Source organism: Haliotis asinina, chromosome 5, assembly GCF_037392515.1.
Source record: "Haliotis asinina isolate JCU_RB_2024 chromosome 5, JCU_Hal_asi_v2, whole genome shotgun sequence".
NCBI classification, from domain to species: domain Eukaryota; kingdom Metazoa; phylum Mollusca; class Gastropoda; order Lepetellida; family Haliotidae; genus Haliotis; species Haliotis asinina.
Window position 1 is genome coordinate 28,147,454 of NC_090284.1, and position 20,017 is coordinate 28,167,470.

Consider the following 20,017-nt stretch of genomic DNA (forward strand, 5'->3'; position numbering starts at 1 on the left):
GAGTTGTTGTAAGAGGCAACTGACAGACCTTCGGAAGTACTGACACACCATCTTGAGACATTCCAGTACTTTCTTTTACTCTGTTTTTAGATTCATTCAAAATAGCTTTCAGAGTTCACTCTGAAATGTAATTCTGTCGTTTGAACCAATTCTTTTTTAACTTGAGAAGGTTCCTTTCTCTTTTTATTGGTTGTTTAATGTTCATTGCTCTGAAGAGCAAGAACTCTGTAAGAAGATGAACTCAGATGTCTGTGAAGTGGTAGCGACAACAAACAAACATAAGGCATAAGAACTCTGATTGGAAAGCCACCTGATCCATACCCATAATTAGTCATTCATTGACATAGCGCAGGTCTTGGGGTTGATCCATGGATGACCCCTGCATTATGAGACACCCATGTTCTATTGATACAACACAGAGTAAGATTATATCTTCCAATGGTCATAACAGAATTGCTATTGTGCCCTTTCAAAACAACTATATAATGTATTGTCAGAGATGAAAAAACAATGTTTGTAAATGAAAATAGACATGTGTATTAAGATGTATGTATATGTCATGACGCTACAGCATTCTCATACAAGAGTGTGTTATTGTGCCATGTTTTACAGGATCACCGAAATGACCCCTATTGAGTATCAGAAAGAGATGGACCCTGACAAGGAGGTAGGGGATATCAATGATAAGCAGCCGCCAGCTAAGAAAGAGGAGGAGGAAGATGGACAGAAGGGGAGGGTCACTCCAGAGGTTGTCATGTCGGACAACAAGCTCGAAACAGACAAGAAGAGAGGGTCCCCAAAGAAACCCCCGCTACCTGATGTTAGGTATGTTTGACTGGATGTTTATCTGTTGTAGTAATCAAAGTGTGTTTCCTGAATCTTGTAGTGTCATTAACACATTTAATTGGGAGTAGGTGTCAGATACTGTATTTCAAAGGTAAAACCTGCCCATAGTTGTAGCTGGTTGTGCTGCTTCAGGTACTACCCATCCAACAAGAGAGTGGACAACCAGGTGAAGGACACAGCCTATCCACGGGAGATGGCCACAGGTGACAAGCAGGCCAGAAAGGTAGATATCTAATCAACATGAAGATTTATAAATATAAATTTGTTGAATTCTGATTGGTTAACAGTCAAAGCATGCAAAACCATATAGGCGTATTTGCCAGGAACCGCACACCTCATCAAATCTGTCACATAACACACTACAGAAGTTGTAGGAAAGACCTTGATCTTAGATAGAATGTGGCTGCCAAATGGCTTTTCGCTTTGAAATTTTAGAGTTGGCATATTATACAATAAATAAATAAGTAATAAAATTGTTGATACAATTTCTTATTTGGTTGTGCCAATAAATATATCCATTTCACTTTGTGTGTAACAAAACCTCAAACGTGATCATGTTTATCATAAACTAAGCCATCCCGAATTGTCATTTTAAGACCGTTCAGGCAAAATTATGGCGAAAAGTTTAATGTTGTTGTTTTATGATAAGCTAAATAAAAAGATCATATGGGTAATAAATTCATCACATAGTAGATGCTGAATGGGACTGTAGGGCCCTTGTAACTTTTGCATTTCCATCAGCTGCCCCGTCCACACTTTCAAAACACCGTGTAACTAATAGTGTTTGTGTTTACATGTTAACGTAAAAATAAAGCCAATTTAACCAAGGAACTCCCAGCAAGAAAGTGTTCAGAGGTGTTTTCCTAGGTCTACAGTGGATGCACATAGTATTGATGATGGAGTTTATGTGAGGTGCAAGAGGTGGCTGAAACATTCTCAGCCTAAGTGTGGTATGGGCCTGTATGGTATATCCATAACAGTTTGAATGTATACTTGTAGTGTCAGTGCCCAGCCCAATTCGTGAAAAAAAAGTTTCACATGTTGGCAAACAGGTACAAGAAGCAGTTGTCTCCTAATGATAACAAAGAACACCAGGATACGTTTGTTTCTTCTGCCTGTTTGCCAACTTATGAAACTTGTTTTCAAATACCACTGGCAAATTCGATCAGAATTGATACTACAAGTATACTTGTGAAGGGCAATCAGTGTCAGAGGCTGCATTTATACAAAATACACAGCCAGTAGGCATGTTTGTGCCTAGGTTTTGGCTCCTGAGGTACATTATTGAGTTAGTTGTCCTATTATATTCACAGCATTAAAGGAAACAGGTTGTAATGCATGTACAGTTATGTGACAATTGATACCTGTATATGTTCTGCCCCCTAGTCACCACCATCATATGAAGAGTGTAGGCTGGAGAGTGAGAAGAAGGTGCAGACAGCAGCACTGTACAAGCTGTCTGCCTTGGAGTGTGAGGGTGGAAAGCTAGCTAGTGGAATCTCCACAGGCCATATAGCTGATGACGAACAGGAGGACACATCTGAAGGTGAGCCTGAACCAGACTATGAAGAGGAACTTGAAGAAGAGGAGGAGGAGGATGAAGAGGAAGAGGATACCACGACAGGAGGTAGGTGATGCCAGGTGATACCACAATGGAGTAGGTAGGAGTGAGTGTCACAACAGAGTCCCAGCCAAACAGATAGTTGTTGGGGAGCATATAAGAGGTTGCATCTCTCCATTGGTGTAGATTTTGAGTGAGGAACCGCCAGAATTTTTAAGTTTTTTAAATGAGAAATGGTGACATCTGAGGCTGTGAATTTTATGCACCCTTTTCAGCATTTTTGTGAGCAAAGAAAATACAGCCTGATGCTGAACAACATAAGCGTACATGGTATGGATTTATGTGCTAAAACACAACGTTATACGCTCAACATTAAAAATGGCCCGCAATAAATGTCAAAAATGGATTTTCTTCTATGATGTCAAACGCCAACAGAGAGGTCAAGCAGAGATGAAGATAAGGGGGCATAAATCCGCTATGCTTTACATTAGGGCAATGTAATTCACATTACAGTAAAGTTCACTTATAACGTACACGCTTACAACGAATTGCCGGTTACAATGAACAAATTCAGAAGTCCCGACTGCTTTCCCATATGTTGTTATGAATTAACTACCGTATACACCGAACACTGATAGTACGAATTATCTGTTACAACAAACAAATTGACGGGTCCCTCTGTGCTATTTCACGCGTTAATTGACCAGTTTACAACGAACAGCTGATCCAAATCCACTCGCGTGTCATCTCACGTGTCACCAATTAGCTTGTGAAAACATGGGATCATGTCTCACATGTCTGTCTTTGATAATATTAATGATTGTATGCAAGCTCTGGAATCTATTCAAATGTCTGCTCATGTTCAAACTAAAATTACCGATTTTGTTAAAGATGCCCAATAAAATACACAATTGATGATGAAATGAATGATCAATGACAATTACATGTTCGTTGGTTTTGTCTTATTTTATTTTCTGTGTGAACATGATCTTGTCTGAAACCACTGGCGTGGTGACGATTCTTGGTAATTTCCAAATATTCACGAACATTCCTGAATCGCTTAGAACGAACTTCGCTTACAACGAACTGAAAACAACAGTCCCTTTGAGTTCGTTATAAACGAATATTACTGTATATGGAGAGAATTCATTGAGTATACGGATAGCATATTTTTGTTATGTTTTGTTATTATTATATGATATGATATACAGTATGGTTCAAAATTATTGAGAATAGCTAAAGCATTTCATATTATTAAACGAGAACAAATCAGATAAAACTGAATGTATTGTGAAAGTGAACTGACCTTTTCATGTTGTGTAGGTAACAATTTAATATTTTATCAAGTCTCCTTGAGCTTCACGGCACAGTTTAAGACGGGTAGGCATACTTCCTATCAGAGAGGTTAGTGTCTAGTGAGTTATGCTGTCCCAGTATCGGACCACTTCTCTCTTCATGTCTTCAATTTTTGTCAACCCCTTTTGATTCACACATTCCTTCATCAACCCCCAAATGTTCTCAATGGGATTTAAGTCAGGACTATATGCAGGAAATGGTAATGCAGTCACATTTTTCTCCTGAAACCACTGCTTGGCATGTTTTGCGGTGTGTTTAGGATCATTATCTTGCTGCAAAATCCAGTCATTTCCATAAAACACTTATGCACTTGGAAGGAGAAAATTATCTAATATGTTAGTGTAGCGTTGACTTGTCAGATTTCCCTCAAACACACACAGCGGGGTCGTTCCTGATAAGGATATCCCTCCCCATACATGAAACTTTGGGCTGTATTTAGGTCGTCGATACAACGGTGCTGACGCAGACTTTGTCCATATTTTCACATTATTGGGATATACCCATATTGAGCTTTCATCAGTAAAAATCACATTTTCCCAGGTAAAGTTTTCATGTGCCAAACACCACTCAACACGCCTGTCTTTATGTTCTTGTTTCATGAGAGGAGAAGGAATTCCAGTCTTTTTCTCCCATCCAAGATCAATCAAATTTCTTCTAACTGTAGATTTTGATACAACTGTTGATCCCCTTTCTATCATTTCATACCTGATGTTGGAGATGCTTGCCCTTTGCTTTTTAGACGCTAAAATTCCCAGCCGGACGCGATCTGAGAAGTCCAATTTTCTGGGTCTCCCTGCTCCTTTCTGGTGCCCAAAATCCTTTCCCTCTTTAAAATTCTTCCTAATCCTATACACATTAGAAAGAGGAGTTCCTGTTCTCTCTGCCAATGTATTTACATCATCAATTCCTTGATTACACAACTAAAAAATCAACCTTCTTTTATCTTCAGCAGACATTGTTGACAGTGCTGAGGAAAATGACGTCTGCTACAAATTCAGGGGAGGTAACTCTAATTGAACTATACTCAGTAGGCCAAGATGAGTTACCTCCCTTATACCATTACTTAGTTTTAAGTATCAGTGAATCAGTTGAGGTGTTAGGATAGCTCAAAGTAAGAAGAAAAATTCTCAATAATTATGAACCAGACTATAATTATCTCTCTTCGTAAGTATGCAATGAAAGGTACAAAGAGATCACTTTTTGTGTATAGAACTATTAGAACATGGATGTATAGTTTGTCCAAATTAAGCCATGGCCTGGTTTATATATTTTTAAACAATTTTCTTTTAAATATTGTTTAAGTTAGATATCCTACCATTGAAATATGTTTTAATCGAGTTTGAATGTACTTTATTATCAAAGACAATGATAATGAGTCATAAAACCTTTTTCACAAACTCGCATCTGGTCAGTCAATTTTCATAATTGTTTTGTCTATAAAAACAACACAAACAAATGCAATGGACAAGACTATTCCTTTTAATATGTGTGCCAATACATTTCATAAAATGTACAAATCATTTTCATCAATATTATCAGTTTTACTTATAAGGTTGAATTAAATCGCTGTTTATTTATCTAGTTATATGAAACTGCAATATTTGTCCCAACGTATTGAATATTGTATATCACGGGAACTAATGCACGTTACAGTAATGGCTACATGTGATCTTCAAACACATGTGTAGAGTTTTAAAATGTGGTATAGTACACTTACTGAGTCAATTTCCCTTGTAAATATTATTCAAACAATCAAAAGCTTTCAAAGAATAGAGACGCATACATGCCGGTATTGAGCTGGAAAGTATATCGCCTTCCTTCTTTCTTCTCCTCCTTGGCAGTTGGTTAGGCCACAAGTTGACCTAACATTAACATTTTTTAAAAAATCAGAAACAAATGACTTACAATATAAACAAGAATATCATCAATTAAAGCATAAATATAGCAATTACAAACTTTTATTTACAGATGGGTCCAAGGACGGTGGCGCAGTGGCTTGTGCCACTGTCATTGGATCCAGAACAATATCTTCTAGATTACCAGATAATAGTTCTATTTTTACAGCTGAAGCTAACGCCATATTAACAGCTCTCAAATATATTCAAAGACACCCGAAACGTAAACAATATATAATCTATTCCGATTCTCTTTCTTGCCTTCAGGCTATTAAAAATATTTCTTGCAAACATCCACTTTTAATAAAAATTATTGAATTGTATAATGATCTTGCTACTGGCCAATACGACATCGTCTTTTGTTGGTTACCCAGCCATGTAGGCATTTCTGGTAACACACTGGCTGACCTTGCTGCTAAAGCAGCACTCAACAAATCTGTGACACCACTTCTTATTCCTTATAGTGATTGCAAAGCCACCATTAGATCTTATATCCGTGATCTGATGCAAAAGAAGTGGGACACCCAGGTGGGTATCAATAAATTACATGAGACAAAACCTTACATTGGTTATACCCACTTGGGTTGTCAGTCCAGATTTTAAGAGGTTATTTTGCGACGATGTCGTGTTGGCCACACTAGATACACTCGTGCGTACCTGTTAAAAGGTGAAGATCCTCCATTTTGTATCCCTTGTGATGAGAGAGTCACAGTCAAGCATATTCTGCTTGACTGTGTTGAATTCTCCATCACAAGGGATAAGTATTTTACAGTTAAAACAATTAAGGATCTTTTTACCAGCGTTAATTCTCATTTAATTATAGGTTTTTTAAAAGAAATTGATTTTTTGGTTGAATTTTGAATAATATGTTTCTGTAAATAGATGTATTTTAATGACTGGTAGTTTGAATTAGTAACTTGAATTGTTGGTGGCTGTACCCTCAAAGGGGGTTGAAATATTGTAAAATTATTGTCCTCCTGAGAGGGTACGTAAGTCCACAAACATTCAAAGTAAATTCTAAATTTCCACGTTTTTAATGGTAGTATAAGTGTATTTTTATTGTATGGCTAGATTTCCGAAATTGCTGACGGCTGAGGGGATGATGTAAATCCAGCTAGGGTCCATGCAGGTAGCAAAAGTACTGTAAGTCCCCATGGTCCCTAGTATGGTGATCTACCTTCAGTTGTTGGCAATCTATAGCCCGGTTTTATATTGTATTGTCCTCTATAGATAAATTGTTTTAGGCATAGCTACTAGTTTTACATTCATTTCTGTGATGTTCTAGTTGTTTTACTGTCCTTCGTCGACTGATTGTTATAATACTCATATATTCCATTTTAATGTTCCGTTCCCGTCACGATATGGCTGAAATATTGCCGATGTGACATTAAATTTTAAACTCACACTCACACACACTCACAGAGACGCATACCCTATATCCACATTGATATGGTGTTGAACAAGGATATATGTAGATACTGAAATTAGTTTCATGAAAAAATATCTGAACAATACGCAAAAATATACATCACAATACTGAAAGTGCAATCAGAATGATGTGGCCATTATTTTTATTCTTGTTCAACCGACCTTTATCTCAAAGGAATTGCTTAATATGTGCAACAATGTTGACATGTGACATCACTACCAATCACCGATTTCTTTCAAAATGGTGGCTTTGCTGACAAGGGTACACAGGATTTTGCAAGGACTCTTTCCTTGATTCAGGGATCTTTTGAACATAAATGTGAGATGTAAGTAATCAGAATTATTCTGATTATGTTTGTATTGTTATATGTCTACATTGTAAATGAGGGAAGAAACCAGATAGATGCCGTTGTCGTTCTTTGTGATTTTGCATCATTCATGGTGTCACTCTGCATGAATTATCAAATGATTGCATTGTTTCTATTTTTAATTTGCTTTTTCTTGCTATGATACTCTTCCCCTGAATATTCTAAGCATATTGAGCCATTGTAAGCACTGCTTAGACGAATATGCCACGCACTGTTAAATCAGAATTTTCCTTTGTTTAAATTTCAAACAAGCACAGCATTCGTTCTTAGTCCCAGTATTTTTCATCTCATTTTATGGAGACAGTTGGCATTGGTGACAATGACCATTTGTAAATTTATTCTAAGATGTGTAGGGAATTCAATGCTGCATTTGTTTCAGTTGACTATGAATGATTTATGATGTAATAGGTGTCTCAATCCCAGCCTTCTCGAAACATGATTTTGTAAACACTATCGGCATTGGTGTAGGTGTATTCTTGAAAACATCCCAGCCAATTCTGGGTTCATCAGCGACATTTCAGAATTATTACTGGTTAGATGAAAACCTGATATCAGTGATCGTTAATATGCTGTTTTTGAAATTCATCACTCACGGTATTTATCCGATTTTCACATTTCAAAACATACAGCAAATAATTGGGTGCTCAGGTTGGCTGACATGTCATCAATTCACAGTTGTTGAGTGCAGCACAAAACTAAACTCACTCACTCATATCAAACCCCAAAGTAACACAAGACCACTGTTTAAGCCTGAATGTTATGAGGTATGATATGACAAATTCTATATAATAACCATTCTATCATCTACCATATTATGAATTGTAAAATGTCTTTATTTGTGAGTGTAATACAATTTCACCTTGTCAAGGGCACATTGTTACAGAAAATGGAGATGAGCAGATAACTCACAAAGGGATATAACTCTTGCCAAAAAAGCTCACATTGATTGCCCATTCTTAATACATTTACAAGCTCTAACAACTTAGCAGGTTGTATAATACTGGCCAAGTTATTACACTACCTGTGATATGTCTACTTTGGCTTTGTCTCATATGACGATAGTTATTTAGTCAGATATCACTAGCAAAACAAAGATGGTGTGTGATATCTTAAACCCCTTTTTGTACTGAAAATGGTTACATTTGAGTAGCTAGCAGGGTTGACAATGATGTTGTGTCAAATGTTTTCCATGGATCATGATGTCCTACCTGTTCTGCTACATGGTGTTCTAATATGTTTATGTAGTTAAACATTATAAGTTGACATCAGATTGTAGTAATACTACAAACTGTTATAATATCCAATGTGTCTCTTCTTTTTGGTACAGAGTGTATGACTGAGAGTGAGGAGAGTGAGATCAGAGGGGTGAGCTTGTACCATCCAGCAGGGTCTCTGGAGGAATCTGACTACCAAGCCATGCAGCATGTTGATCAGCTGACCACACATGGAGGAGGCAGTAGTGGTACTGAAGGCTCCAGCTATGGTAGCAACAGTAGTTCCCAGGCACTGCTGACCAATGTTGGTGCAACTGAGGAGGACAAATCCTCTGTATAGAGGACTCACTGGTGGGATGAGGGCAAAGGCAGACCTGTTCTAGTGTTCTCAGTATGTTTACTCAGTGTTTTGTTAAAGTTTGTATAGCATGAACACAATATCAGTCGTGATTAAAGTCTATATAAAACATACATATTTACATACATTCGTAAAGTTGACACAGTAATAACTTCACTTTTTTTCCAAATTGAAATGCCTTTCAAAGACTGCATGTAGTACATTTAAGTGAACATTGAATTATGATTTTATATTATTCAGTGTATTAATTTATTTTTTTGTACAATAATTCTCATCACCAGCAATATCTTTCCTGCCAAAATGTTTATGAAATAGCCAAGGATGATAAATATTGCACTTATTGTATATAGTCATGCACAAACATTATAATTCATCTCTGTCTCTGAATGAAGTTTTACAAAATTCTTCATGTCTGTCATTTAGTGTTACATGCCCAGAGGCTTGAGAGCAGTAGATTGACATCACCTCTACATGCCAGGGCTGTGTCATGAAGGAAGTATTTAAATATGCATTGAAATATTTAACAACTGATTCTAGACAAATATTTGCAAATTGGACGAGGACAACTCATGAGTAAGTTGGCTGGCCATGTGTGGGGGAGTTAGGGTTGAATTTCATTTGGAATCTGTAAGAGGATGGTACACTTTCAACACACATTTCATTTTGCCCAGGCCCTAGATGTTGATGTTTTCTACCAATCTCTTGACTGGTGTTCATTCCTTGTTATTTGTATGCCAGAGCATTGTGGTTGCCAAGCAGAATCTGCAGATAGTTTTAGTAGTCATACCAAACTGTACAGTGATGTTATAGTACTTGGTGCTGTAGTTGATATGAACATTGTAATGATAAAGTGCAGTACAACTCCAGCTGTCTGTTTGTGAGGTTGCTCTTATTTACTCACACATATATTTGTTGGGGAGCATGTGTGATATAGCAATCACTTGAGTTGAGGTGTCTTGCTGAGTGTGACTGACAGACAATAGTTTTCTTTTTGTTCATGAAAACCTGTGAAATGTCCTCCAAATGTCCAGCATAGAATCTCTGCTTAGTTCTCTGATGATTAAATATGTTCTTCACTGTTTTTCATAGTATGTCTTATCATCAAACGTTACTGAAAGTCATATTGAAATGAATGCCCAACATTTGCTATGATCTGAGGGGTGAATGATAGGTTTTTGAGACTCGCATAGAAGGACTTCACCTAAAAACCTGTGAATATCCGTGTTGGAATTGACCTTCAGCAGGCAAGGCTCGTCGTAAGAGGCAACTAATGGGATCGGGTAGTCTTGGTTGACACGTCATCGTAACCCATTTGCACAGGTTGATGCTCATGATGTTGATCATGGCATTTTCTGGCCCAAACTCAAATATTTACCGCTTATAGCTGGAATATTCCTTCTTTGTTTAAATGTCTGTGGTAATGGAATGTACTCTCCCATGTACTCACCATTTTGTAGATTTGCTAGATCATGTCTGGTGTTGATGATGTAACAGGACTTCCAGGATATGGGGCTTAAAGGTTCTTCCTGCCATGCATGAAGTCCATTGGTCACCTCTTTACAGATTCATAGAAAGGGTATCCATCACATCACATCCTTGTAAGATGGCATCTGATGTAATGAAGCTGTGTGTCTGCAAGTACTTGTTGAATGCATGTACCTGAGGTTTGGCCATATTCAAATAGTATTTTACTTACTTGTTACAGTTAAACATTTTAGTTAGATGACTGAAGCTTCTTTGGATTCACCTCACTGACATTAGACAATGGTATGAGCACACAGCGTAAGATTTCCTTCTATGTGAGGCTAGAAACCATCAATAAACCATGTAACACAAGAAAACTTGTGCTAGCTGACACTATGTGGGTCCAGTTGGGCTGGTTGAATTACTGATTAATAAACCTATATATTATCTAAAATAAATGATAACAAAACAAATTTTCTGGGAGAAGCTGTTTCATGGTATAAAAACATAAAGTTATCATCTTTTCCAGTATGGTGGAGAGCTCTATAATGATGTGTCACTTTCATCTTTAAGATTGCTAAGATTGATGAACCAATGTTGTGTAGTCACGTCAATGATTTTGTACATTAGTATCATATGTTTGCCTTTTCTGTTGTGACATTAATCAGAATCTCCTGTCTGTCAATCATTTTGTAAATGTGTATATAAATGCATGTGGCTTGAAGGTCACTAAATGTGTAATTATGAAATTGCAAAATGACATTGCAAGATGAATGTTAAAAGCTTTGCATTATTAGTGCATGTATGTGATATTGTGAAATGGTGATTTGTTCCATTCAAAGGTAACAAGCACAAATAAATGATTAAAGAGGACAAGTCCTTGTGTACTTCTTACTTGATAGGACTGGATGGTTCTTGCCAGATGGCAGTGCTGCAACAAGCTGCAGAACACTGACTAGATAAAAGGTTGAGGAAAGTATGAAGAGTTGTGCCCCTTATTTGCAGCTGATGAAACAAATGTGCCTGACCTGTTACATTTGAGATATGAAGGATAGATACCGTAAATCATAAAATGAACATATGTTCTGACACCTCACAGCAGGGTTCCGGGTAAGGGTTGTATCCGTGTGTGTATGTAGAAAAAATATGCACAATATCGTTGGAAATGTAGAAAATGCATCAGTTATGCACCACAGCAATGGGGTACAGTCTTACGGTCATATACAGACATATTTATCAGATAAAGTATTGTGTTATAGTTCATTGACCTCTGACATTCATATGACATTACTGATACACCATTAAATTCCAGTTAGTACTCTAAACATACTCTCTAGGTTTTTCAGTGCTCCCTTGTTGACAAAATAAGGAGTATGTACTCCTAATGTTGAAAAATTATCTGAAGCACTGTGCCAGAAAGTGTTGACCAAGAATTGAAGTTTGGCATATTAGCAGGTTGATGAAAGGTAGTGATTATTTTTCTCACAAAATCTACCTCTGCTTGACATGATCTGTCTCCATCAAAGATCAACTCAAATGCCAAAGGTAACAAACGAGCAAACAATGTTAAACATGCGAAATATTGTTCATATCTTCTGTTCATGAGTGAGTTAAGATTTAAAGTCACATAATCAATATTTCAGGCAATATTTCAGCCATATCACGACAAGAACATATGTGACATTGAAATGAAATATGTGTATAATATAAGAACCTCTCGTCAGAGGACATTAAAACATCCCCTACTATCAATACTGCTATGATATACATCAATCCCATGAAAACTGCATGACTGCCTTCAAAAGACACTTGTTTCAGGAAGTGAATCTTATTACATATATTCTTTGATCACAACACATACACTTGTCTTGAAGCATATTAAGTCCAAAGCAGAGAAATATTTTGGATCTTTTTCAAAAACATTTTGGACAGGTGATATATCACTGTTTAGTGTAACAGTAAACAAAGTAACACTAGATACATTTAATATGGTGTATTTCTGGTGCCCCACCGTGATATTGCTGGAATATTGCTTTTATAAAAAGAGACACATAACCATATCCACTCACACATATGGTGCATAAATTACATTTTTCAGAGATAGTGTATTTTGGTTACATTTCCCAGTCAAATAATAGATGCTGGCAGCTGATCTGTTCAATCAATTTTGTTGAGCTCGATCAAAATATACACATTCAGCTGTGTTAGCCACAATCTGGCTGATTGACATCATACTTCTTGGGACTTTCAGTCACTCATGTCTGGTACATTTGCATGCTACTGTAATATTTCTGATTCCTTATTTGTGCAAGAACAACAGAAAAGGGATAAATGTATGCAATTAGTGTGTCTTCAGATACGTGTTGAGAACTAAGAAAACTCTCATACTCAACAAAAACAAAAAGCATTTTGCTACTATTTATCTGTGGAATACATTTCAGTAAGAAAAGTATGTGGAATTTAATATCAATGTAAATCTGTGCAGTGATTGATGAAGAGGCACCTCCCAAACTGGATTAAGAAAATATATTTGTAACAAATATTTCAAACAATGAACAATGCAATCTCTACAATAGAAATACAGACTTTTGGTATGAAGAATTAAATCTTGAGGAATAATACAAATATATAGAATTAAAAGACACAATAAGCAATATATATAAGTATAAATGCTCATCACGTGTGAAGAGGTAAGAAAGATACTACAGGTGTGTCCCCTAAATCAAAACATATCTAACCACAGGACTATATGGCCAATACATGATGGAGGGTGCAGACAAACAGGCAGGTATGTTTGACCTCTATGTCAAAAACCCAGGTGGTCAAATTGGATGTAGACTGCTAGACCTTCACAGAGACAACATTTCAGGCCTGAATATTGCCTCAGAGATGATACATATCAGATCAGGTTTAGATCACTAGACCTTCACAGAGACAGCATTTCAGACCTGTATATTGAGTGAGTGAGTTGAGTTTTACGCCACACTCAGCAATATTCCAGCTATATGGCAGCGGTCGTGTCAACCAAGTCAGGGAGCCTGACCACCCGATCCCATTAGTCTCGTCTTATGACAAGCAAAGTCGCCTTTTATAGCAAGCATAAGTTGCTGAAGGCCTATTCTACCCTGGACCTTCACAAGTCACCTCTATATTGCCCCAGTGAAACCATACAAACAAGATTATGTGTGCAGCATTTCAAGCCTGTAAATTGCCCAGATGAAACTAATATGGGCTAGGTGTAAACCATTAGTCCTCAAAAGGGCAAATCATGCCTGTATCATGATTCAGTGAGCATTATATCCAATTTTAAGTAGCAACAGTAAGTGCCACTGTTATCTCTAAAAAAGCAAATGAATCATTTTTGTAAACAAAAGTCAACAACTGACACATATACAATGTAACACAAGTTTACTACTCCTCAACCCTCCCATCCTACACTTGTCAAAAGCCTCAGCTCTCCTATTATGCTCTTGGTCATACACCTCAAAACTCCCACATTTGTCATTTAGCTTAACCCACTCATCACACACTTGTCATACATCTCAAACCTCCCATAACACACTTGTCATTCACTCATTACACCCTTGGGGACTCCGACTCATTCACATTCACATCCTACACGTTCAATAAATGACAAAAGCTTTCTTGATGGTGAGTTTAGCCTTACAACCACACAGTCATGTGCATGTCCACCTCTCGTCATGTAAATATTCTATCACTTGACGCTTGCAGCAGCAGGAGGCGGTTTCATTTCATTATATATATATTATATTTCTCGATAAACTCCCCTGAATAGGGGGATAAAATGAATATATTTCAGATATGTGTGATTATTTCTCAGATATGTGTATAAAACATGCTGATTATAGTCTGTACATATATGTAACAAGTATACAACAAATATAAGAAAATAAGCTTTATTGGATCAGTACAGCTTAAGGGTTTATCAGTATATTTTCTCTCTTCCAACTTTATTTGGAAATATTATGTAAGCTATATACAGTGTGAATCCAAAGATTCAGATAGGAGTAGTGTGTCATCTACAATAATGAAGATGGTAGCTAAGCTGGCAGAGTTAAGGCATGCTCCGAGTGTCTTCAGCAGAGACATGCCTTGGAGGAGGAAGAACACTGTCTTAAACAGAAGAAAGATAAGTTAGAGATGGATACAGAATTGGCAGTTGCTCATGCTCAGGTAGAAGGACTTGAGGATTTGGAGATTACAGACAGTGTGAGTAGAATGAATCACAACAAACACTTTAAGAGTGGAACATCTGTTCCTCAGCACACCTTCCAACTAGTCAGACTTACAACATGTGCCTCAGACACAAGTGTTTGACGATTATTATGTTCCGCACAATACAGAAGGTGCCACCATGAGGATGGTCATAATGAGAATCAGCGATTAGCTACATTACCAGAGCGAAAAGTTCCTGTGTTCAGAGGAGATCTGCTTGAGTGCTACAACAGTATGGCAGACATTGAGTATTTGAGGGAGCTGGAGCACCCCTAAAACATGAAAATTATCATTTCCAAGTTAATATTACAAGATGAGGGACACATGGCATAGTCTTGTGTTTACCATTCAGGAGAAAAAGGACAAAAAGGTAACTTTCCAAGATTTAGTTACATTTGTTGAAGAACAGGTACAGATATTAGTGGATCCATTGTATGGTAACATTGAGGATGGAAAACATTTAGTGCTACCAAGAGTGAACAGACAGAGACAAGACAAGAAGAAGGTACCAGAGGCTTTGTGACTAACATCGAAACACCAGACAGAACAATGGCTGATAAGATGAAATGTAGAGACTCTCAGGTGCCTAACAGACAGTGGACATCTCCAACAGTGTGTTCCTTTTGTGGGGAACAGCATGTTTTGAAATTGTGCAAGAAACAGAAATATGCCATATTCGGAAAAGCTTGACTTTCTCAAATCAAAATCTTTGTGCTTTGGATGTTTATGCCCAGTAGGACATTTGAGTAAACATTGTTCTAACAGACTGAAATGCAATATGTGTGGATGCATACATGCAACTGTGTTACATTCTCAGTATTATGACAAAGATAACAATGAATTCAGGATAATGCTAGAGACACTAAAACAGATGTGAAGGTTGCTTGTAATAACTCTGTAAGCATGTGTGAAAGTGTGACATATGGTTGTGGTAGTGGAACAAGTGGCACTTTACCTATTGTGCCTGTCAGGGTGATGTTAGAGAATAGTGATAGGTGTTACGAAACCTACGCATTTCTTGATTATGGAAGCTCTGCTTCATTTTTACAGAAAGTCTGATAAGAAATTTGGGTATAGAGGGTAGGAAAACCCAGATTATGTTGCAGACTATGAATCAGAAAAGGTCAGTTCAGTGCTATACACTGCCAGAGTTGGTAGTGACAGATTTGAAGGGTGAAAATTGTGTGAATTTACCAAAACTGTACACTCATAAAGAGACTCCGCTCACCAGAAATGATGCATTTGATTGGAAAGCTTTGGGTAAGTGGTCTTACTTAGAGGAAGTTTCATTGCCACAGATTGATGCTGAGGTACAGTTGTTGATAGGAAGTAATGTACCCACTGCTCTAGAACCATGGCAGATCATCAACTCTCAGCAAGGCGGACCTTATGCTGTAGGGACTCTGTTATGGTGGACTGATAGTGGTGACTGAAGCGACATCGTCTGCCAAGGGTGTCAGTGAACAGAATTGATATATTGGAGAATTTAGAGAAACAGTTAATCAGTCAGTACAACAAGACTTCAGTGAAAGGCTTATAGATGACAAGCCTATCGCATTAATTGCCAATATTGAAGCAATGTTTTACCGGGTGAGGGTGCCGCCAAGTGATAGCAGTGTCTTTTTGTGGTGGGCAGACGGTGACATCACAAGGGATTTGAGATGACAGTACACATCTTTGGTGCTGTATCAAGTCCATGTTGTGCTAACTATGCACTCAGATTGACAGGGAAAGACAACTCAGCATATTTTGACAAAGAATTAATTGATAGCATCAGAAGAAACTTTTATGTTGATGATTGCCTGAAATCTGTAAAAACGGAAACAGATGCCATTAACTTTGTTGCAGGCATAAGTGATGTTTGTTCAAGAGGTGGTTTTCATCTCATCAAGTGGGTGAGTAACAGTCGGTCAGTTCTGGAGACAGTACCTGAACAAGAAAGAGCATTAAAGTTCAAAGACTTGGACTTAGACCAAGACACATTACCAATGGAAAGAACATAAGGACTTGGATGGTGCATTGAATCAGATCAGTTTGTGTTCAAGATTTTGATAAAAGACAAACCAGCAACCAGAAGGGGCATCCTTTCCATTACAAGTTCAATCTATGACCCAATGGGCTTTGTAGCTCCAGTTATTTTACCAGCAAAGCAATTATTGAAGGACTTGTGCAGGATAAAATGTGGTTGGGATGATGAGATTCCAGACAAGTATCGAAAAATGGATTGCGGAATTGCCTTAACTAGAGCGCACTTCATTTGACAGATGCATGAAGCCAAAGAATTTTGGAAAGGTTGTTATTTCACAGCTTCACCATTTCTGTGATGCGAGTGAAAGTGGATATGGAGTAATGACCTATTTGAGACTTGTTAGTGAAACAAGAGACATTCATTGTACATATGTACTGAGCAAGTCCAGAGTAGCCCCTCTGAAGCAAACGACCATCCCACGGATGGAGATAACTGCAGCTACAGTGGCAGTTCGTGTTGACAGTCTGCTCAAACGAGAGCTGGAAATTGCTATTGATGACAGTTATTACTGGACAGACAGTCTGTAATAAGATGTATTCAGAATGTCAACTCAAGATTTCACACTTTTGTAGCAAACAGACTTTCAGTTATCCATGATGGCTCATGTCCACAGCAGTGGTACTATATTGAATCAAATCTAAACCCAGCTGACGATGCTTCACAGGGACTCTCAGTGAAAGATTTTATGAAGAGTGACCGATAGAAAAGTGGTCCTGAATTCTTGGGGCAAGCTTGATCCCATTGTAGAAGATAACCTGTTGAGGGTTGCTGGACAGCTTAACAGAGCATGTATGTCTGAACATACCAAGCATCCAGTGATACTGCCTAAAGACAGCAATATTTTAGAGATGATAGTTAGGAATATTCACGAAACTTCAGAACATGTTGGCAGAAATCATGTTCTCTACAAGTTACTCAGTAAGTACTGGATTCTTGGAGCTACCTCTTTAATCAAGAGAGTGATTCTCAGATGTGTTACATGTAGGAGACACCATGCTAGTGTTCTAGAACAAAAGATGGCTGACCTTCCCAGAGATCATGTTACCCCAAATGATCCTCCATTCACATTTGTAGGAGCAGATTATTTTGGTCCCTTTGAAGTTAAGCGTGGGCGTGCCCTGGTCAAAAGGTATGGAGTAATTTTTACTTGTTTGACCACACATGCCGATCATATTGAGGTTGCACACTCACTTGATATCAGTTCATGTGTAAATGCCTTGAGAAGATTTGTGGCGAGAAGGGGTCAGATTCAACAAATCAGGTCAGATAATGGTTCCATCCTGAAAGGCACAGAGAGAGAACTTCGGGAGGCAATCAGGCAATGGAATCAATCTATCATTAAGAGAAGTATGATACAGAGAAATGTGGAATGGATATTCAGCCCCCTACTGGATCACACCATGGTGGTGTTTGGGAACGACAAATACATAGTGTCCGGAAGACACTATTTTCAGTTCTCAAGAATCAGCTAGTAGATGATGAGGGATTACACACAGTGCTGTGTGAAGTGGAAGCCATAGTTAACAGTCGGCCAATTTCAAGAGTTTCAGATGATCCAAGTGATTTAGATACCTTGGCAAAAAATCACCTGCTATTGTTAAAAGGCAACCTGCCTCCTGGTATATTTTCTGAGAGTGATGCCTACCCACGTCATCGATGGAGACAAATTCAATATTTAGCAGATCTCTTTTGAAAGATGTGGTCTCGAGAGTATCTCACATCGCTACATGTGTGACAGAAGTGGTTGAAGCTACGTAGCACAGTTCATGTGGAAGATGTAGTTCTCATTGTAGATGAAACAGCACCCAGAAATTAATGGCTTATGGCAAGGATTGAGAAAGTTTATCCAGATCACAAAGGGTTTGTGTGCAGTGTTGAAGTCAGAACAAAGTCAGGTGTCTTGAACAGACCAATTAGAAAGGTGTGTTTACTACTTGAAAGTGACTGTTGACAGTATCAGTTTTCAGTTATACAGTTGGGCTGTACAGAAGTGTAGAGGAATGTACATTTCTGATAATTTAACCAGTGGGTATTTTAGGTGTATTATGCAGTCATACTGTGTGTATGAGTGTGTTTTGGAGCAATTCACATTCTCAGAGGTATTAATGCAGTTATAAAGCTATGTTCAGTTTGAAGGTACCAGGTTGAAAGTATCAGTTGATTAAAACTGAATATGTTCCACATATTTTGATGCAGAATATATTATTGTAATTGTTAAATGTAACAATTAAAGGGCCGGAATATTGTGGTCAAATTCCCTATTTATAGTTACATTGAGATCATGTGATCTTTGGTAAGTCAAAAGGATCACAATTATTTGAGGACCAAACAGGAGGCGGGTTAGCTTTTTTCAAAGCCTTCATTTCAATAGAAGTATTTTGTTTCTTGTTAAATTCTTCTCATCAGTATCTCAGTATATTTTCTCTCTTCCAAATTCACTTAGAAATAGTTCACAATGTAAGCAGCTAACAAACAGCATGATTAGACTATGGAGTATGTTTGCAATGTAGGTAATCTTATCACATCATCTAGAAATACAAGAACACCCTCATGTTACCTAGGGTGTATGTATGTACATAAGGTGTTCAAATTTTAGCTTGTAAATGTAGCTTCTTGGAAACATGTTCTACACCTCAACCTGCACATCAAACGCTCGTCATGCTTCACTCTTCCCCACAAACTGTTGTCATACACCTGAACCTTTGAATCACACACTTGTTATGCACCTAAAAACTACCTGAGTGAACACTCCTTGAAAGATTTTTTTGTTTTTTTGCAGCCCATTGTAATGCCTAAATGAAACCCGTAACACAATAGGTGACAAGAATCTATTGTATCATTGAAAGAATTTCATGACAGGCAGGTGTGATTTAATTAAACTAAACAGTAGGGATTGGAGATAGAAAGAGCAATTAAGTAATTTACATGTAGTTGATTCCAAAGTATAACCATTTAGAAACATGAAACATGAGGGCAAGAAGCACTTGTTTTACCTACTAGATACAACACATTTTGTCCATACAGGGACATGATTTTCATGTTTTCATCTTATTAAAAATGACTCAATTTATTCTTTAAACATTTTCCCTCTGTATAGTTCATTGTCCTGCACCTCTCATCACCCTCCTGTCCTGCATCTCAACCCTCCCAGCAAACACTTTGTTATACAACTCAACCCTCCCAGCAAACACTTTGTTATACAACTCAACCCTACCATCAGGCACTTTGTTGTACAACTCAACCCTACCATCAGGCACTTTGT

General features: G+C 37.7%; 2 protein-coding genes across 2 annotated transcripts in view; one reads left to right on the top strand and one right to left on the bottom strand.

The window, feature by feature from the left end:
* LOC137283401 (E3 ubiquitin-protein ligase MGRN1-like) overlaps window positions 1-11,363 on the top strand; it is a 34,181-nt gene extending 22,818 nt beyond the window's left edge. The window contains exons 11-14 of the mRNA XM_067814866.1: window positions 613-825; window positions 979-1,069; window positions 2,233-2,473; window positions 8,782-11,363. Of these exons, the coding sequence (XP_067670967.1) occupies window positions 613-825; window positions 979-1,069; window positions 2,233-2,473; window positions 8,782-9,008 (772 nt within the window). The 3' untranslated portion in view covers window positions 9,009-11,363. The remainder of the gene's footprint in view (window positions 1-612; window positions 826-978; window positions 1,070-2,232; window positions 2,474-8,781) is intronic.
* The window catches only part of LOC137283640 (SPRY domain-containing SOCS box protein 3-like), a 445,038-nt gene that overhangs the window by 241,927 nt on the left and 183,094 nt on the right, over window positions 1-20,017 (bottom strand). The window lies entirely within an intron of this gene.